At 40.3% G+C, this 22,044-nt stretch overlaps 1 protein-coding gene and 1 long non-coding RNA gene across 2 annotated transcripts in view; one reads left to right on the top strand and one right to left on the bottom strand.

The window, feature by feature from the left end:
- LOC136178527 (uncharacterized) overlaps positions 1-22,044 on the top strand; it is a 142,577-nt gene that overhangs the window by 31,012 nt on the left and 89,521 nt on the right. The gene's annotated exons all lie outside the window — the stretch shown is intronic.
- On the bottom strand, positions 994-7,644 carry LOC109996342 (gastrula zinc finger protein XlCGF57.1-like). The gene is made up of 2 exons (XM_065952422.1): positions 7,298-7,644; positions 994-2,353 (listed from the first exon to the last, which is right to left on the bottom strand). Exons 1-2 carry the CDS (start codon positions 7,461-7,463, stop codon positions 1,125-1,127), a joined length of 1,395 nt encoding a protein of 464 aa, XP_065808494.1. The 5' UTR covers positions 7,464-7,644; the 3' UTR covers positions 994-1,124.

Below are 22,044 nucleotides of genomic sequence, written 5' to 3'. Positions count from 1 at the left end.
CTCTCCCCGCTAGGATGTTAGGTGTGTATGAGGTGTGTAGTAAAAGTCAGTAGAAGTGTGCCGTGGTGTGACTGCTCAAGCTTACCTTCCGAGGTTCAATGGGGTCCTTAAGGAAGACTCCGGTCTTTGTGGTGTGAATGATTTCAGTCAGAAAATGATTTCAAAAAGTTTCCGAAAATGTATTTAAAAACTTCAAATGATATTCCAAATGCAAATATAAAACAGTAAAAGTAAAAATATAAAAATATAAAAATGTAAAAAGAAAAGCAAAAGACAAAGACAAAGAGTCTAAACCCGAGAGTGCAGACACTTGAGGTTTTAAAAGATCTTGGTCTCAGAGACTAAGTCCCAAAATGGGGATTCAAAAGTCAGAGTGACATGGAGTTCTTTAGAAAAGTAAAAAAGAACCCTGATCAGCTTTTCCACAGAGTTTTTATAGCCAGACGGTCGCTTTTTTCCAAGATTCTGTAAAACCTCAACAATGCATATTCGCAGAAACAAGATACATCCACAGTTGATACCAAGTTCAACCAAGTTCATATGTGGTTTTGATGTCAAAACATACAAGGTAACACAAGTGATACTAAGTTCATGTGTGGTATTAGCTCGAAGACCATGAACCCGGCAGATTCGCAGAAACGCTATACACCTACGAGCTCGTATGTGGTTTTGCTCAGAGTATGGCACACTTATCCTGACCTCACAGGTGCGTAGGCACCGCGGGTGTGTGTAGGATTGACAAGAAATATAAAAGCCAAAAACCAAAAGTCGTAGCGACAATATATATATGAAGTAAATGATAAATGGATTAAATGATAATAAAAGAAAAAGTAAATATATGATAAAAACAAATTCAACAATTGCATAACTCTTTCTGATCTTTCAACAATATGAAGACTTTAAATTCAAATGTCATAGCTGATCCCGACTTACTGGTTCATATGTCAGCAACAAAACATCAATGTCAAAAAAGTACAGACAGATTCCTGTGAATAGAATTGTCTTATATCCCTTTACAACAACAGTTATACATCTGTTAGTCAATACATACTGATGAATACACATTAGTGATGTTGTTAACTTGGAATCCTTTGGATCAGTTTTACCATTGCACAGGATTATTATTATTTCTCTCCTGTGTGAATCATCATGTGTTTGGTCAGATTTCCCTTAGAACTAAACCTTTTACCACACTCAGAGCAGCTGAAGGGTTTCTCTCCAGTGTGAATCCCCATGTGTTTGGTTAGATTTCCTCTTTGGGTAAAGCTTTTACTGCAAACAGAGCATCTAAAAGCTTTCTCTCCTGTATGAACTAACATGTGTGTGGTCAGATGTTCTCTTTGGGTAAAGCTTTTACTGCAAACAGAGCATCTGAAAGCTTTCTCTCCTGTATGAACTAACATGTGTGTGGTCAGACTTCCTCTTCGGGTAAAGCTTTTACTGCAAACAGAGCAGCTGAAGGGTTTCTCTCCAGTGTGAATCACCATGTGTTTGGTTAGATTTCCTCTTTGGGTAAAGCTTTTACTGCAAACAGAGCATCTAAAAGCTTTCTCTCCTGTATGAACTAACATGTGTGTGGTCAGATGTTGTTTTAGGGTAAAGCTTTTACTGCAAACAGAGCATCTGAAAGCTTTCTCTCCTATATGAACTAGCATGTGTCTGGTCAGACTTTGTCTATGGGTAAAGCTTTTACTGCAAACAGAGCAGCTGAAGGCGTTCTCTCCTGTGTGAATCATCATGTGTTTGGTTAGATTTCTTCTTAGGGTAAAGCTTTTACTGCAAACAGAGCAGCTGAAGGGTTTCTCTCCGGTGTGAACTGACATGTGTCTGGTCAGATGGCCTTTTCGGTTAAATCTTTTACCATACTCCGAGTACCTGTGTCGTCTCTTACCAGTCTTTAGTTTCTTATTTTTCAGGTTTAATTCTGACAAATCTTCTCCTGTCTCTTGCCAATCATCACTGTCATCAGTCTCAGGTTCATCAGAGTCTTCTATCTCGACCTCAGTCTCTGGTTGTAAACGTCTCTCTGGATCTGAGTCTCTCTCTGGTTCTGCTCCTCCACAGTCCTCTCCATCAACTCCTGTTTCCATCTGTTCAGTCTGTCTCTGATGAAGCTGTGAGGACTGAGGTTTCTCTTCATCATCTTCACTCTTCACAGAGACAGGAGTGAAGGGGAACTTCGCTGTATCAGCCTCCTCCAGTCCTTGAAGCTGTTCTTCCTCCTGACTGATCCACAGTTCCTCATGTTCTTCTTTAATGTGTTGGGGCTTAGTGTCCTCCTGGTCCAGAATGTGGCTCCACTCCTGCTGCTCAAGTGGAAGCTCTTCTTTACTCACCAACAGCTGCTGGACATCTGCAGGACACAGTTAACATACATTAACGGTGATTAAACTGCTAACAGCCCTTACTAAATATTAATAAGGGCTGTCAAATGATTTCATTTTTAAAGGCTGAAAATCAATAGTTCATTGGAATTGATCACAGTTTAGTCATGATTGGAATTCACTTATTTTACATTTAAAAAAAATGTTTAAATTCTTTTATTTTATAATTTTGTCTTAAGCTTAGGTTGCCTGACTTCCTTTTTGGATACAAACTTACCTTAATTTTGAATTAAAATAGGGAACATGAGAAAGAGTGAAGATACTATATTCTTAGGAAATATTTACAAATGAAAGTGCATTAACAAAATAAAACAAGTGGATACACAACATTTCAAACCCTTATGGAAGTATTACGTGTCATTTGTTTCCTTGGTTTTTGATTGAGGCCAGGGCTGTACGTTCACTTTTTGTGCTCATAGCGCTGCTGCTACAAAGGTTGATCGTTTTGTAACACAAGACAAAAACTTGTAGCATGATATATAAAATGTATTTTAAAACTCTAAAATCAACCTCAAGTAGTTTGTTCAGTTGATCAATTTAATAAAGGAAGCAAAGGAAATGAATATTGCATACAAAACACAAAAGCTAAAAACTGTAACAAGAAGTGTTTTCAGACTACAACCCGACCCGGGCCCTCAGGTCATCAAGTGAAGGTCTGTTAGTCATACCAAGAATTAGTTCAAAGTCTGGAGAGGGGACCTTTAGTTACTGTGGTCCTTCTACCTGGAACAAACTACCTGCTGACCTGAGGTCCATAGATAAATAGATACATTTATTTGACAAAATTTAAACACATAAATGACAGGCTGATGATATCAGACTCCATATAAAGAAAAATAAATTGTTGAGGATTAAAATACAGAAAAAAGCCAGAGGGCTTATTTCCATTGTTGTCCTCTATCACAGTACAAGACGGCAGATCAAATAAGGTGTCAGGCAAGAGTGACATCAGACAAACACAAAACAAATTAATGAAAAATATATATAAAAAACAAAACAATGTATAGATCTACAAATTATTTAACAGCCATTTCGTGAGATCGGACTTAAAACTCCTCTCAACTGGGATTGTCCCAAGGGAGATGGGCAGCTTGTGATGTGGCAGTATTTTAAAAACACAATAATACAACTTTCGTATCTCATAGGAATAAAATGTGTCGAGCTGCCTCTGTCCGGGGGGACAGCTTCAAAACGACTCTTATTAGCTTATTTTGTGCAGTCTGTAATTTGTTTTTTAGAGACTGTGATAAACTATTGTACCAGAAGGTGGCAGCATAATCAAAGTGGCTGAAAGCCAATGCTCCTGCTAGTGTTTTTAGGGCTGGTATATCCAATAATTTGGCTTTCCTTGCAAGGAATTTTGTTTTATTGTAAATTTTACTGAGAGCTCTTAAGACCATATTCTCCCCTGATTAAATATTATCCAGAACCCATCCAAGGTAATTTACAGACGATTTTGATAAAATTAATGTCTGACCAATCTATTGAAATCAGGTGATTTTCTCAATTTGATTTGTGACCCTAGGAGGATGGCCTCTGTCTTTCCTAAATGAAGGGAAAGTTTGTTATCTGAGAGCCATCTCACCACCTTTTGAACCTCTACACTCAAAGTGTCTTCCACAACTATTTTATCTTTTTGGGATACTAATAATGCAGCATCATCAGCATATAAAAATATATCATATGAACAAGCTGAGTGAAGATAATTGTTATATAATAAAAACAATAAAGGCCAGAAAAAACTCCCTTGTTACCACAAGTAACAGGTTTTGGATTGGATAATGTCCCATTGACATCTACCCTTTGTTATCCATCAGTCAGATAAGATTGAACCCACCGAATGGCCGCATCATTAAAACCCAAAGCTTTTAGTTTGCAAATCAAAATGCTATGATCAACTGCGTCGGATGCCTTTTGCAGGTCTAACATAACCATTCCACAGAGTTTGCCAAAGTTCATTTCTTTTCTTATTTTGTCTGTCAGAAACAACAGGCATGATTCAGTCGAGTGAGATATTCTAAATCCTGACTGAAGATGGACTAAAATGTTGTTGCTTTGGATGTACTCCTCAATCTGTACATGAATGATCTTTTCCATTACTTTTGACACACCACATGAAATCCAAACTGGTCTGTAGTTCCCCCCATCTATCTGAATACCCTTCTTATAGTGGGGGGGGTGAGGGGGAGAACCTGGACACTCTTAAGCTCTGTTGGAACATTACCATGTTCTATTGACATATTTATTATATGGGTCACAGATGGAGCAATAATAACTCCAGAGTCTCTAAGAAACCTCGCTTAAATGTTATCTAAACCTGTAGCTTTACTAGGATTGAGTTCCTGCAGTCTCCTAAAGACCTTACTATCACTGACTTCACAAAAAGAAAATCATCCTGTCTGAATGCCGTATTGTGAGTAATGCCTCTGCACCTGCTCCTCATTGAATACACCCGAGTGATCAGGGAGCTTCTCTACTAGATTTTCAGCTACTGTAGTAAAGTAGATATTTAAATAATCAGCCACCTCATTTTTGTCTGAGGTAACTTTACCGTTCACCTCCAAACTGAGCCTAACAGACCTTGTTTTTCACTTTTTGCTATATCCCAGGTCCCTGAGAGCCTTCCAAAGTTTTCCTGGATCCTTTTTATGTTCAACGATCTTTTCTTTGACGAAAGATTTTTTTGCATTGTTAATGAGCCTTTGTGCATCATTGCGCAAGCTCTTATATTGAATAAAATCACTCTCATTTTGGTTCTTCTTAAATTCTTTAAAAGCTGAATTTCTTAATGTAATGACCTTTAAAATATCATCTGACATCCAAGACTCAGTTCTTTGCTTTATTCTGATGGTTTTAGAGGGTGCTCTGTTATTCACAGCTTGAAGAAAACTTGATTTAAAAAATAACCCAGGCTTTGTCAACAGTGTCACAATTCATAACTTCAGACCAGTTTACAGTTCTCAAGTGTTCACATAGAGCAGATGGACTGTAATTCTTAAGGCTTGCGGATGTCTGTATTCATGTCCCCGGCGATTATGACCTCTGATTTTGTAAAATCAACAGAGTTATTGCATGTTTCCTCCAGCAGCTCGTAAAAATGATACTGGTCCGGTGGACGATAGCAGGCCCCGACTAAGATGGGTTTAGTTTTGGGTAGTAAAACATCCAGCCATACTGCCTCGATTAGGTCGTTATTCAAGTCAGATCTTGCATTAAAAGCCAAATGCGATCTGATATAAACACACAGACCTCCTCCTTTCCTGATTCTATCTCTTCTTATCGCGGTATAATCTTCTGCATCACAAACGAAGGCATCCAACCATGTTTCAGAGAATGATAAAATCGCCACTCTACTCTGAAGGCAGAGATGGCGAAATTCATGTACCTTTGGAATAAGACTCCGGATGTTGAGGTGTAGCAGGTGAAGTCAACTCTGTGCAAACACAGAATTCAAGTCACTGAGTTCGATGTTGTGCGTCTCTGTGGCATCTGAAGTGCAAGTGATCCTTTTGCCGCTGTCTCACTTTCTCTAGTTGGTGTTGCAATGCCATCCTCGTGTACCATGGGGTGTGAGAATTCAATCCTGGATGATTGTAATGGTAAAGGTGTCTCTACTTTTAAAGCTAAACTTAAAACCTCTGTTCTCTCAAGCATACGAATAATTAGTCTTTGAGTATGTGTGTGTGTGTTTTTTGTTTTGTCTTGATTGTTGAGATAACCATTTGTCTCTTGTATTCCTGTTTTTATCATCAATGTAGAGCACATTGAGTTCACCTATAATTAAAAGTTCTTATTAATAAACGTTCTATTCTGTTTATCAGCTCCTTTACGGTAAATAAGACGAGGGTCCTGCAGACCCATGTGACACGACTGAAAGGAGACACTTCAAAATAAAAGCACGAAAAGGATAGATAGATAGAATGCAATGTGATTTTCCCTGTATTAAATTGCACATAAAAGCATTGTCTTCATAGGTGACTGAAATTATTTGTAACCCTATCCAGACATTGATTTCATGTGCAAATCAAAACATGGAAAGTCAGTAAAAAGTCCACGATTCATACTGATGTCCACAACAAGCTTTAATCTTCACAGAAGACACATCATGGAGACACCGTGAAAACTAGAACAGACAAGACAGTTTTTAGCCTTCAGCTAAAATCACTTCATATGTCAAAAGGTAAATTAAACGTTATGTAAAACAATATTTACCGTGTTCGCCTGCTGACCAACGCTTAGGAATGAAGAAGGACGGGATAATAAAGTTCTCTGCAGAACCCGCGATTTCTATCTCTCTCAAAGTCCGTGCTGCTGTACGTAGTCTAGCTTTCCGGTCAATAATGTCATGCGACATTCAAAGAAACTTTATCGACACGACAACATAACAAACAGAAATAAAAAGATCTTGACTAATAAATTACTGAATTAACAGTATAACCTGCTTTTTAAGATTGCATTTAAAGGAAAACAAATAAGCAATCATATTAAATAAAAGTCAAGCTTTTTAACTTCATGTGTTGCTATGGCAACCTATTTAACTCAAGCAGCGCCAGCGACAGTCACATTGCATTCTGTTGTCTGATCCAAGTTTGACCATAGTTTACTTTAAATGTTTACAGTGAAATTTTCCCACATTTATTATTACACTGATGGACCATGTCTAGTATCGCTATCTATGTAGTCTTTTGTCCTGCTTTTATTTTGAAGGGTTTTCCTTTAGTCCAGTGTCACATGGGTCCGCACGACTCGCTTCTTGTTTACTCTGAGTAGTCCTTTATTTCTGCAGCATTGAACTCAACTACTTTAGCTATGTTAGCTAGCATCACTGAGTGTTGCTGTATCTGTACCTAGAGTGTCCACTGTTCCAGTTAGCTGGTTTATAGTGTTCAGGACTTCGTTCATTCCTTCCCTACCTTCCTCTGACCCAGTGTCCTTCTTTTTAGTTGCTGGTGGGTTCTTCGCTGGAGAGAAAGGCTCTTTTCTTTTGGAGCTCTCGGTAGAGACCTCCATCTTAGCATCATCATGGCCGTAAATCTCCGAGCTACTGCGGGCTGAAGAGAGCTTCTTGTTCGTCTTCATGCTGCAATTTCCGGAGCACTGTAAGGTTAAAGCGTCGGTATGATGTATTAGAGATTCATACGATCACACAGAATTGAGGTGGATTTTAAAGTATGTGTAAAATTGGGACAAGCAGACGGAGCTCAGAAAATACGCTGCACACGGTCCGCCATCTTGCCTTCCTCTTCTTCTTCTTCTTTGGATTTTATTGGCAGCTGGCATCCAAAAAGTTGCACTACTGCCATCTGCTGGATTTAATTATTACTCACATTCCTAAATCCTCCTCAACAAACCTGTTCTCAAGAGATATTTAAACAAACATCTTCAGCCTCTCCCTCTTTCACCTCACTCCAAAATACTTTTTACATCTCTTCTTACGAGTCCCTCTCTCTCCATTTCTGACATCATGTTCTGTCTATGTGCTACATACTTTCTACATTTAATAACTACATGTTCAACTGTTTCTGCTTGATTGCATATTTCACAAAGACCAGATGAATGTTTTCCAGTGATATGTAGAGAGCTATTTAAATGACTGTGACTAATTCTTAACCTGGTCATTACGACCTCCTCTCTTCTGTTGCTCCCTCTGTATTTTACTTTATCTATTTCCCTCTGAATTGAGTATAAATGTCTTCCTTTTGTCTGATTGTTCCGATATTGTTGTCATTCCTGTTTAATTTTACTCCATGTGACTCGTTTCCCCTCTGACTTAGATATTTGATGTTAATATCAATCCTCTCTTTCTTTACAGCTTCCTTCGCCAACCTGTCCACCTTTTCATTTCCTGCTATACCTGAATGTGCTGGAACCCACATGAATATCACATCTGTCCCGTTTAACCACCTGGGAATGTGTAAATATGATTTCATATAATAAATCTTGACGACTGTGAGATGATCCTGATTGAATACTGTATAAAGCGCTGACTGAATCACTGCATATCAGCACTTTCCTTCCTTTAATTTGCTCAACACATTCTAATACAACTAAAATGGCAGCTGATCCTGTTGCATTTGTCACAGGGTCTTTAGATCCATCTGTGAATACTTGTACATTATCTCCATATCTCTGTTCTATGTGTTCATAGAATTCACTAACTAAATCAACATTTATTTTTCTTTCTTTTATCTTTAGTAACTCCAAGTCTACTTCAGCTGTCTCAAGCATCCACATTGGAACTGGTGGCCATAAAACAGTTGGACTGATATCCTTGTCATACACTCCCATATATCTCGCCACTCTATCCCCTATCCATCCAAATCTGGACTTAATTGTTCTCTCTTTTTCCCAGCAAACCTTTAACACTGATTTTGTTGGGTGACTATCTCCATGTCCTCTCAAGTTCAGCCAATAATTAGCTAATAGCTGTTTCCTCCTTAAACATAGTGGCGTCTCTCCTACTTCTACCTGAAGTCCACATATTGGAGATGATTTCACTGCCCCAATGCATATCCTAAGAGCCTGTGCCTGATTTATTTCTAACTTTGCAAGTGTTGTCTTTGCTGCAGATCCATATACCACACTCCCATACTCAATCCTAGTTCTAATTAACGGCACATATGTATATTTTAAGGCAGCAACATCAGCTCCCCAATCCATTCCTACGAGACATCTCATTACATTTATTATTTTTTTGCATTTATTAACAATATTCCTTATGTGTTCCTTCCATGTCAACCGGACATCAAAATACACCCCTAAAAAACGAAATGAGTCAACTCGTTCTACCTTATTTCCATACAATGTCAAACCAATATTCTCCCCAATTTTCTTTCAAGAAAAGAACATGATCTTTGTTTTTTCCACAGAAAATTTAAATCCCCACTTTAATCCCCACTTTTCAACTAAACTGATCCCTTTCTGAATTTTATTTACAATAAAATGTATATTCTTTCCTTTTTTCCACAACGCTCCATCATCCGCAAACAATGATCTTCCTATATCTGTTGGGATATTATCAAATCTATCATTTATCATAATTGAAAATAAAATCGGACTTATCACACTTCCCTGTGGTGTTCCATTCTCTACAATATACTTTTTAGATATTTCATCACCTATTTTAACTTGAATCGATCTCTTGTTCAGAAAATCCATTATCCAATTAAAAATCCTTTCCTTGACTCCCATGAGATGTAACTTAATCAAAAATGTCCCACTATCCAAAGCATATCATATGCTTTCTCAACATCAAAAAATACTGCAACTACTGCCGAGGGAGAGAGAGACTCAGGGCTCCTGTTGTGTCTAACAGAACATAGTGGGATGTTATATCGCTCACGTGAATAGTGTTCCAGCTACAACATGCTTCTGGCACAGGAGACACTCTACAACTGCATATAGCACCACCATACAGTACTTTATCGCCACCTACAGGCGGAACAGATAACACAGCTTTCTGGTTTAAACACCACAGCTCCTCCTCTCTCGATAAAAACTCACTTATTTAAATGAACATTTCTCCGAAGAACAAAAAGTCCTCATCAAATTAACTCACAAGTCGTAACACATATACACAAAATGTTATCCCTTAACAACCTTGTGTAGAAATCATGTTTGCATGGACATTATCCCGAACCACAGTACATTATTTATTTCAGTCAGTCCTCTATAAGTCCAAACGTGGAGGAGGGCGCTCAAAACGTTGCGTGTTCGCAGGATTTTCCAGAGCTCCATAAGGTTCTTCTGGGCTCTGAGAGTTCTCAAGTGTCTTTTCACTGACAACAGACACAATGTCAGTGTCCTTACAATCATCATCCGGATACATTTCCCAGCTTCCTTCAGTGTTTGTTACAGTCTGTTCAGCAGTAACATTCTTTCGCTTTTTGCATCAAGCATTTGATTTACATGTTAGGGTGTATGCTACTGTTAGTTTTAATGTGTTTGACTGCGTTCAGCCTAAGAAATGACTCAAATTCACCTGATGTAAACTGAGGTCCATTGTCTGTTACAACCTCTTTTGGTAAACCATACGAGGCAAATAGGTTTCTAAAAACCTCCATAGTTTTACTGGCTGTGGTTGTCTGCATGTGCACTATCTCAGGCCAGCGAGCATATGCATCCATAACAACTAGAAACATTTGCTTTTTAACTTATGCAAAATCAAGGTGTATCCTCTCCCATGGACCTGTAGCCCATTTCCATGTATGTACAGGTGTTGTGGCAGGCATGCTACGCATGCTACTGCTGCTTACAAATATCACACAGGTTCACTTCATTTTCAATGTCCTCATCAAGTGTTGGCCACCAAAACAAACTTCTGGAATGAGACTTCATTTTTACCGTACCCCAATGGCTGTCATGTAACTCTGATAATAACCTGCCCCGTAGTTTGTCTGGAATGACCACCCTGAAACCCCAGAGAACACAGTCATCTTCTAATGTGAGGTCAAACTTCCCTTTCACATATGGTTGTAGCACCTCATCTGAAACATGTTTTGGCTACCCTGACAAAACATTCTGTTTTACTTTTGCCAGCACTGGATCCGTCTGCGTTTCCAGTGCTATATCTTTTGCTGTGACAGGCAGACTATCTAAATATGACACCCTGAACACTGGATTCAGTTTTGGAAAACTATCATTGGGCACAGGGAGTCTAGATAATGCATCAGCATTTCCGTGTTGCTCCGATGGCTTGTACTGGATTTCATAGGTATACGCTGCTAAAATCAGAGACCATCTTTGAATCCTAGCAGCAGCTAAGGGAGGTACCCCCGTTTTTGAACCTAAGATCTTAAGTAACGGTTTGTGGTCTGTTATCAAAGTAAACTTACGACCATACAAATACTTATGAAACTTCATCACGCCATGGGCCATTTACCATGCGCTCCATCACTTTACAAATATGTGACGTTAAGGTGATTGGCCTGTAGTTAGCTGCGTTGCTTGGATCTTTTCCTGGTTTCCTTAATGGAACAATCACTGCCTCCTTCCAGCTAACTGGCAACCTCCCTCCCTCCCTCCCATATCTTATTATACAACATTAAAGGAGACATATTCTGAAAAATCCACTTGTACAGTGTTTCTGAACATATATCTGGGTAACCTGAGTGTCTACTGACCCACAACATGTGAAATAAACCCATCCAGTCCTTTGTTTGTGGTCTGCATCCTTGTGATGTCACAGTGGGATTCTGGTAAAAATATACCCTCCCCATACCTGGTATCTCCACCCATGGACTCCGCCCCCAGCCTAGAACAAAACCTTTGAGCAGGTCCGCCATTTTTATTCTCCCTACTGAAGGAGTGACATCTGCGGGGAAAACTCAGGGGGGGCTCATTGCATTTAAAGAGACACACACACCAAAACGGAGCGTTCAGAGAGAGCTGGATTATTCTCCTGTGGTGCTTGATTCATGTTTGATTCATGCCCGAATTTCCCCTCGTCACACCCGCCCCCGAAAGAACTTGGTCCCACCCAGTACCAATAAACAAAGTACCATATTTCCCAAATGTAGTAATCAAAAACCCAATATAACTTATATTATCCCAATGTTAGTTTCAGCTTCCCTCTCAGCAGCCTCGATCAGGTCCTAGGAGCACTTTAAGAGTATGAACAAAACAAAACCACAGGACAAACAAGGCAAACAAATGCAGTTTTTAAGAGACCAGCCTCGATTTGGCATTATACACCAGTGGCCATGTTCTATTGACAAGGCTAATAACTATCTTACAAAATCAGAGGGACAACACTGGCACCAACATACATGTCGGAATGGTGTACCGCCCAAACAGAAACCAAACTTTCTGTCTCTGTGATGAGATCAAATGGTACAAAGTTAACCTCTTGAAGTAGCAACTGACAAGCCGCTCAAGCCCTAGCTTTCTTTCTTAAACTAACCCGACTGCAGTTTCTACCTTTGAATCATTACCACAACTCTGGAAAGCATGATCAAGGTTAAGCGCAGCAAGCACTGTCACGTTCATAGTACACAGAACCACATCCACATTATCGAACTCTGGAGCAAAAGCTGGAGATGAACTATACTTTTCATGAGCTCTCAAGTCTTTCACTATCTGGTTTGTAACTTCTATGAACAAACCCTCAAAGTGGCATCAAGAGTTGCTGATGCCTCCTCCTCCCCATCAAAAAGTGCTCCCAAATCAGGTGGGAGAACAGCACCAGGTGCATCCCCTCGAGATGTCTGGCAAAAAGAAGGACCCACCTCATCAGGACAGACAGGTGCAAACTCTGGACACCCCACAACAACCTCAGGTCCCCGCAAGACAAACTGCATCTCAACCACAACATCCAGAAACCCCTCATCCGCCAAGACACATTCCCCAGCCAAATCACTCCCCAGAACGTCAATCCCATAGACCGGCAGCTGAGGACAAACATCCAAAAGAACTTCCCCTTCTACTGTGTCAGGCGCAGACACAATTTTTAATCCAAATCCCACGACAGGAACCAATTCCCCTGTGTCTGAGTCAGGTGAAAAAGGTAAAACAGGCATGCTAGTGAAACTGTCTAGTGCACCCATGACACTTATTGAGTAAGGTTCACTGTCTGCCAATGATTAAATACCAAGTTTAAAAACCAATTTAACGAAACGTCTCAAAAAATGTAATGTAACAAGGTAATCAGTCCAACAAGCAAAGAAAATATGCTGCTTTTTGTTCCTAATAAAAGAATGTGCAAACTGTAAATCAGTGGTGATTGCAATGGTGAATGTGTATAGTGTTGACGAGAGAGAAACAGAGAATAAGAAGCCAGTTTAAATACTGAGGCCCTGTTTGCCCAGGTGCACAACATCAAATTAAGTGGCTCCGCCCCTCTCTACCTGAAGGCAACCTGAGTGGGGAGAAACACAAGGCAGCAGAAAGAGCACTAACTGGGTGTGTGGTTATGTTGCACCGCAAACAGTGCACAGTGATCTGGGTTGGAACTTCGAGTCCGAGGTGTTCCAGAAAATGGGCTCGCTGTTATTGAGGAAACGCACAACAGACCACAGTCTGATGGACCGGTAGAAAGATTTAACTCCACCATGCAGAAGATTCTGGCCACAACAGCCGAGCGCTGACACAGGGACCTTATGATCCCCTACGCTGTCAAGGCTTACAGAGCAACCAGGCACAGCGCTACCAGTTTCACACCCAACTTCATGATGTTCGGCCGTGAAGTTAGTGAACCGGAGGACCTGGTAACTGGCCTGCCCCCGACCCTTAAACAGCTCCTTCTTCCCCTGAGTATGTCCAGCAACTCCGGGAGAGTCGGAGTGGAGTTGGCTCATCGGATTGCCAGAGATGCACTGGGGGAGTCAATGAAGCAGCGAAAAGGAAGCCAAAGAGAGAAATGATAACAGAACAAATATACACACAATTGAAGTGTTTTTTTTCCATATACCATTTAGTTATACACACTGAAGGCTGTAATGCATTTCTATTGTTTCTTCTAACAATATGTTGAGTAAATCCAGAATGGTTTTCAGTGAAATCAACCTGGACCTGATCTGACTGTGGTCGCTCTGCATCAGGATCTGCTGAGCTCCTTTTCTTTCCTAAGAGACTTTAGGCACTCGACACAAAATAACACAAGTAGATGAAAGTCTCTCACTCTACATCAGTTTATTTATTACAAGGTTACACATGAGCTGTCTGAAGAACTTGTGCTACCCAACACAGATGCCTCCAAGGAAACAGAGTGACAGAAAGAAGAGAAGATATCAGGAGAGAAGAAGAATCCTTACACTGTAACTGTATCATATAAACACTTAAAATTCAAACATCATAGCTGATCCCAACTTACTGGTTCATATGTCAGCAACAAAACATCAATGTCAAAAAAGTAGAGACAGATTCCTGTGAATAGAATTGTCTTATATCCCTTTATAACAACAGTTATACATCTGTTAGTCAATACATACTTATGAATACACATTAGTGATGTTGTTAACTTGGATTCCTTTGGATCAGTTTTACCATTGCACAGGATTAGCATTTCTCTCCAGTGTGAATCATCATGTGTCTGGTCAGATTTCCTTTAGAACTAAACCTTTTACCACACTCAGAGCAGCTGAAGGCTTTCTCTCCTGTATGAACTAAAATGTGTGTGTGGTTAGACTTCCTCTTTGGGTAAAGCTTTTCCTGCAAATAGAACAGTTGAAGGGTTTCTCTCCTGTATGAACTATCATGTGTCTGGTCAGATTTCCCTTAGAACTAAACCTTTTACCACACTGAGAGCAACTGAAGGGTTTGTCTCATGTGAATCATCGTGTTTGTTCAGATTTCCTCTTTGGGTAGAAGTTTTACTGCAAAACGAGCAGTTGAAGGGTTTCTCCCCTCTGATATGTCAGACTAGACTCATGGTTAAATCGTTTCTCACACAGAGCAACTAAAGGCTTTTTCTCCAGTGTGAATCATCATGTGACGTATCATAATTGTCTTAGAAGTAAACATGTCACCACACTTAGAGCAGCCGAAGGGTTTCTCTCCTGTATGAATTAACGTGTGTGGTCAGATGTTCTCTTCGGGTAAAGCTTTTACTGTAAACAGAGCAGCTTAAGGGTTTCTCTCCTGTGTGAACCAGCATGTGTCTGGTCAGAAGTTGTTTTTGGTTAAAACTTTTCTCACACCCAGAGCAGCTAAAGGGTTTCTCTCCCGTATGAATTAACATGTGTGTGGTCAGATGTTCTCTTCGGGTAAAGCTTTTACTGCAAACAGAGCAGCTGAAGGGTTTCTCTCTTGTATGTACTAACATGTGTCTGGTCAGAATCCCTTTCTGATTAAACCTTTTACCACACTCAGAGCAGCTGAAGGGTTTCTCTCCTGTATGAACTAACATGTGTGTGGTCAGAATCCCTTTCTGGTTAAACCTTTTACCACACTCAGAGCACCTGTGTGGTCTCTTACCAGTCTTTAGTTTCTTATTCTTCCAAGTGTAATTCTGACAAATCTTCTCTTATCTCCTTCAAATCATCACTGTCATCAGTCTCAGGTTCATAAGAGTCTTCAGTCTCGACCTCAGTCTGTGGTTGTAAACGTCTCTCTGGATCTGAGTCTCTCTCTGGTTCTGCTCCTCCACAGTCCTCTCCATCAACTCCTGTTTCCATCTGTTCAGTTTGTCTCTGATGAAGCTGTGAGGACTGAGGTTTCTCTTCATCATCTTCACTCTTCACAGAGACAGGAGTGAAGGGGAACTTGGCGGTATCAGCCTCCTCCAGTCCTTGAAGCTGTTCTTCCTCCTTACTGATCCACAGTTCCTCATGTTCTTCTTTAATGTGTTGGGGCTTAGTCTCCTCCTGGTCAAGAATGTGGCACCACTCCTGCTGCTCAGGTGGAAGCTCTTTACTCACCAACAGCTGCTGGACATCTGCAGGACACAGTAAACAAACATTAACGGTACTCAGACTGCTTTTTGAATATTAAAGGGAATATATGTAACTTTTAAAAACACTGCATTTGTAGTGATACCGCAGACCGTTAGGTGAACTGCACCAGTAACCTGTTGCTCGCTCTCCCTCACGTGCTCGTACGTACACAAAGGAGCATCATCATCGGTCGTGAAACACTGGATATTTACCGGCATAATGTTTACAGAGGAGGTAAGTGGTCATACACGTGAAAGTCTGTGAAGGAGTCTGTGTGTCTGTATTCATTCTCCATCCTACAAACAACAGTCTCTGCAGGCACTGGCTGAGAGCAGGAGTGTGTGATGAGTTTGTCTTTGAGAGCTCCTAGAGCGGATAGAAGTGTGTGGAAGACGGCCTCTGGCTGTGGAGGTGAAGACCGGGAGTGTGTGATGAGTTGTACTGTTGATCTCTGTAAGCGGAGCGGAGTGAGGAGGATGTTGAGAACGTGCATAAAATGTCACTTCCTGGAGCTTTCGCGGAAAATACGACCCGGGTAAAAAAAATGTATTCATGCAACACAGATAGGCAGTGATTTTTGAAAGAAAATAAGGAACTTGCGGTTGGCCGAAGATATTGTATTAACTTAACCATGGAAAAAAGGTCAAAGTAAATGAAACCAGCAGAAAAGGTTGTGTAAATAAAAGTGTTTGCTTCGGTTAGAGGGGGTGAAACTACATCACTAGTTCCTCATGTTTTCAACCCGCCCATGGGGGGGGGGAGACCCCACTGAAGCTACAGACCTATCACAGATCAGTGGGTGGGACCTCACTCCCAGAATCTAAAAGCAACATCCACTATCTTGCTTGGTAGCTATGCTATCTGTGGAGAAAGCTGAGAAGAACCGACAATGGAGGAAAGTTTGTTTCAACTTCAAACTGATATGGATGAAGTGGATTTTGGAGGTCTTGTGCTCGAATCGGATGTTCGTGGCTATTTCTACGAGTCGCAATATAGCGACGAGGCAGGTCTCGTGTCTCGGCTGCTGCCTCTCGGCGGCGGTGAGGATGAGGAGCCCGGGCTGGCTCGAGCTGGGGCAGTGCTGTGCATTTTGGGAGTTGTTGTCTTTCAGCCACATGAGCCAAAAAGACACTTTCTGCATTTTGGGTCAAGAAGGCACCAACTTCAAAATGTATTTCATATTTCTACTACATATAATAATAATAATAATAATACATTTGATTTATTCTTTTCTAAATACTCTTTGAAAGACGCTTTGATATATCACCCTATAACTTATAATAGTGACTTTATTGCTAATTATACCTATCAAAAAAACCTTGAAGTTATATGGAAGCAAATTGTAATACCTAAAGCACATTTTACCAAACTAAGAGTTATCGTATAATCAAGAGGAGATGGTTTATGTGTATTGTGAGTTTGATGGCACTACATCATGTTATAGTACAGTTATTACTTATTTTATTACCAAAGTTAATGATAAAAAATCACTGAAATTACATGAAAGCCCTTAATCCAAAGCAATTTGATGTAGTGTATAGAGCAGGAGGACATTTATTCAAAATGGGATTTTTTTTTTTTTTTACCATACACCTTACAAAAGGGATTTTGTTGAACATTGGATTATTTATAGACACTACACCTCTCCTGGGGGAAGTTATTGAATATTTCTGTATCATGTTTTTTCGGTGTTGCAATTTGCAGATGGTCCCTGCACCGAGCACCAGCTGGCTCTGCGTAGAGGCCAATGCAAGTTCCCCAACGCGGAGGACGGCTCGTTTTGAGGAAAATACGATTGTAGCTCGCAGTCTATCTTGTTGTGATTGCAGAGAGGTGTCGGTTTTGTAAAAGCAATGTTCCGCTGATGACTTATTGATCCGGGAAAGCCGAATCTGTGAATATATTTCTAACTTTACCGAAGTGTTAAACTCCGCCATGTGCATAGCATATTGTTAAGGTTTCTAAAACGTATCTCCAATAACCAGATCCGTTGCTGGATTCAATAGGTGAAGACTTAAAGAGTCTTTTAGTCCAGTAAACTCAATGATGTTGTTAGCAGGAGCTAGCTGCAGCTAACACTGTGCTGTGTGCGTCTGTGGAAGTTAGCTAAAGGCTCTGCTATCTGAAACATGAGCAGGAAACACGTTTCCAGCAGTGGAAAGAAAACCAACCTGTTCTCTGTAGCTTGATTTCAGGAGTTAAAATCACATCCAGCAGTTTTCTTTGTCGGTGGAGCTCCTCTTCGTATCCACTTGTTGTTCTTTCTTCTGTTATATCTCTGATAACCGCAGCGAGCAGCCGTCGACTGAATAACTCTTTAAGATCCTTAAACCCGGCCATCTTACACACATCCAAGAGTCACAGAGGGAAAACTCAACTCAGCGCTTTAGTTCCCTTTACAGAACACCTCTCCTCCCTTTGACTTGCATTGTAACCACGCGAGTGGTTGACCTGTATATCTGCTTCCTGATTGGGTAATCCGAAAAATATAATCTGAAATGTTGCTTAATGAAGAGGCAGGAACACAATTTTACCAACAAATAATTTTTTGCAAATGGATTTCTTCGTGTGGAAATCAAAGAGTTAAGTCAGGATCCCCACCTGTGACATTTTCCAACACTCACAGAGGTAGGATAGGATAGGATAGGATTATACTTTATTGATCCCAGAGGAATTCGGGTGTTGCAGCAGCACAGACAAGTAAACTCAAAATACACATTAAACAGAATAGATAAGATAAATAAAAATAAAAATAGGGGGTATATGCAAGTACAAAATGAATGATGAAGTTAACTATGTATGGAATTGAGACAGTATTAGCAGAGAATGACAAGATAAAGTGACAAGTGATGATTAAAGTGACTTGGTATGATAAATAGCAGCAAGTAATGTAAACAGCAGAGAAGAGAGGCAGTGTTGTACCACAGTAATGCAGAGTGCAGTTATATAATATTGTTGTCGCCAATTTCATGTGTGTTGTGGTTTGTGTGTGTGGTTGGTTGTGTGAACATTTTCTGCTGCAAACGTCACCTGCGCACCTGGGTATAGTTGGTAATTACAGCCACAGGTAGGTAGAAAGGGGAGACACAGGTGAATGGGGATAGGGAATTAGTGGAAGCCACACAGTTTTTCAACCATAAGTGTGTGAAGATGTTGTCCGGCACGTTTAGACTTTATCTATGTTTATGAGCTAGTTTCGTCTGATGCAGAATAGGCCAACTCTCGTCTTTTTGTTGGTGTTTTAAGATTGTTGATAAATAAATACTGCAAACATAATTAACAGCAGACATTCCATTTTTTACCCACCATGAGTTGGAAATGACTTAAAACTCCCTCCAGTGGCACTTTTTGTTGTTAGATTGCCACTACATTTTGTTGAAAAACTTGGTTTCAGTGAACAGAGCCTTTCGAAGCTGATGACTGGCAGTGCTGCGCTCTGATCCGCTTCAGCTGTATCCACTCAACAAGACGCCGGCAAGTGACAGCCTGTGCAAAAACGCAAAAGATTCACAGTAGGATCGATTTAGAATTGTTACAAGCTGTGGAAAAGATTGGCCTTTTCATAGACGGGATACAGGAAAATCCTAATGCAATTCTTAATAAAACTTCAGCTGTTTACAAGAGCAATCAAAATGAGTGACGCAGAAATGAACGCACCTGTCAATCAAAGTGAAACGGAGAAAAGACCGGTTAAACTTACAGTAAAAGCATTGGAGACAAAAATAATGTCAAATCAAAAGGAAAGAAATTACAAGGTAAAGAAACTTCACAAATTAATAAAGGAAGGGAACAACTGGTGCTTTCAAACAAAACTGTTTCTGAAGTGGAGGCAAAGTATGAAATGATTTTAAAACTGAGTGTTGAAGCAACAGAGCTGCAGAAATCACTAAAATCATTAATACCTGAGGATGAAATGTCAAAACAAAATGACTGGTTTGAAACTCAAATGCACAATAATGAAGAAATACAGCAAAAAATACAAAAGTGGTTGCTTGAAAAAAAGGAACGATGCAAATGTGCTGGGGATCATGATGATGATGATGATTATGAATTGAATGACAATGCTTTGAAAACTATACCTGTGGTTAATGATTATGCTGCTACAAACACTGTGGTCACTGATGATATTGATCCAGGTGACAGCATCTCAAATGTTGGTGATAAAACATACTTAGCAGCTGGCTGCTCCAGCCACAGGTCTTCAAGGTCATCAGCCACCTCTGCATGTCTCAAAGCAGAGGCTGAAAGAGCTGCTCTTCTTGCTAGCAGCTACCCTCAAGGAAAAACATGAACTGGAGGCTCAGGAGTAGCAAATCAGAAGGAAAAAGGAATTGCTTGAAATGCAAAGTGAAATTGCTGCGCACACAGCAAAAGTTACTGTGCTCAAGTACAGAGCTGCTGATGCACAAAGTGCCAGAGCTCACTTAGATGGGATGAATTCATATCTGGAACATTCAAAACATAAATTGTCTCTCAGACCCTCTGCAAAGGAATTTGTTCCACAAAGTTCAATTCAACAGTTCAATCAGCTACCAACAGGGGGCAGCAAAGCTTCAGTGCAAATGGAGGCACAAAATAAAAATTCAATTAAGCTGTTTAATCCACCTACAATAGGCATCAGATCTGCCATGTCAATGGGGACATGAACTAAGGAAACCATTTCAGAAACTGGATCAAAGTCAAATGTTCAGAATCACAAACAAAGCTTGTATCAAGGATCTCAGCAAATAAATCAGACTGCTCATCATTCACAAAAACCCAACACGGATTCAACATAGGAACCCTTCCAATGTTCTGGTTTTGTGCAAACTAATATGGACCAAGGCAACCTTCTTACCATCATGCAACGTCAAAATGACATAACAGCTCTGCTAGCGCAACAACAGTGTTCATTATCATTACCTCCAAGGAATATACCAACTTTTGATGAAGACCCTCTCGAATACAATGCATTCATCAGAGCTTTTGAGAATGGGGTGGAAGCAAAGACTGGTAACAGTGTAGATTGCTTATATTTTTTGGAGCAGTTTACTAAGGGACAACCTCGAGAACTTGTCAAGAATTGTCAGCACATGTCACCTGACAGGGGTTATCAAAGAGCAAGAACACTGTTGCACAGAAGATTCGGAAATGAGCAAAAAATTGCAAATGCATACATGAAGAAAGCCTTTGAATGGTTGCCTGTAAAATCAGAGGACATCAAGGCTTTGCACGCTTTTTAATTGTTTTTACGTGTGTGTTGTAATGCAATGGAGGATATCAATTACATGTCAGAGATGAACATGCCATCAAACATGCGTGCTATTATCCTGAAGCTACCATATAAACTCAGGGACAATTGGAGGAACAGAGTTTATGAGGTGCAGGAGAAGTATCATCGTCAAGCATGTTTCAGTGATGTTGTGAAGTTTATTGAAAGACAAATGTCTATTGCCTCTAATCCACTCTTTGGAGACATTAAAGACGCATCTGTCTCATCACAGAAGTATAAAAGTGGAAACAAAGTGTCACAGGCACACGTTAAAGGAAAAGGAAGCAGTTCTGATACATCTTTTGCAGCTGTGAATTCTGGAACAAAGAATCAACTGTAAAAGGAAACAAACCCACCTAATAGCATGCCCAATAACCGTCATGTTGCTGAGCATAGGAAAAAAGAAAAATTTTGAATTTAAAGAAGAATATGTCAGTTTTCTCAGTGATGCCATCCATAATGGCTATGCAGAGAGGGTGCCTGAACATGAATTGGAAGGAAAAGAAGGAAAAGTCTGGTACATCCCACATCATGGAGTTCACCATCCAAAAAAGGGAAACTTGAGAGTGGTTTTTGACTGTGGTGCAAGTTTCAAAGGGATCTCTCTTAACAGTCAACTGCTCTAGGGACCTGATTTGACAAATTCCTTGCTTGGAGTTCTCACAAGGTTTCATCAAGAACCTATTGCAGTGATGGCTGATATAAAAGCAATGTATCATCAGTCAAAGTGGCAAAGGAGGATGTGGACTTTCTTCGCTTCCTGTGGTGGCCAAATGGTGACCTGTCACAACCTCTCACTGAATACAGAATGACTGTTCATCTTTTTGGTGCAATATCGTCACTCAGCGGTGCCAGTTTTGCCCTTAAAAAAACTGCAGTGGACAATAAAGCAGCGTACCCAGCACATGTGACTGACACCTTCAAACACAACCTTTACGTGGATGACTGCTTAAAATCCTTGTCTTCAGAGGCAGAAGCCTTGGCCTTGGAGAAAGATCTGACGGCTGTATGCCAGTTGGGAGGCTTTCAGCTGGTAAAG

This window comes from Labrus bergylta, chromosome 3, assembly GCF_963930695.1.
Source record: "Labrus bergylta chromosome 3, fLabBer1.1, whole genome shotgun sequence".
Taxonomy (NCBI): Eukaryota; Metazoa; Chordata; class Actinopteri; order Labriformes; family Labridae; genus Labrus; species Labrus bergylta.
The sequence above is the reverse complement of the archived record's forward strand: the minus strand, read 5'-3'. Positions and strand labels throughout refer to the sequence as shown.

Excerpts from the sequence above, each read along its gene's own strand:
- LOC109996342 (XM_065952422.1), bottom strand. The coding sequence starts at position 7,463 with ATGAAGACGAACAAGAAGCTCTCTTCAGCCCGCAGTAGCTCGGAGATT. Across the intron at positions 2,354-7,297 it reads GGACACTGGGTCAGAGGAAG|ATGTCCAGCAGCTGTTGGTG; the intron begins GTAGGGAAGGAA and ends TGTGTCCTGCAG.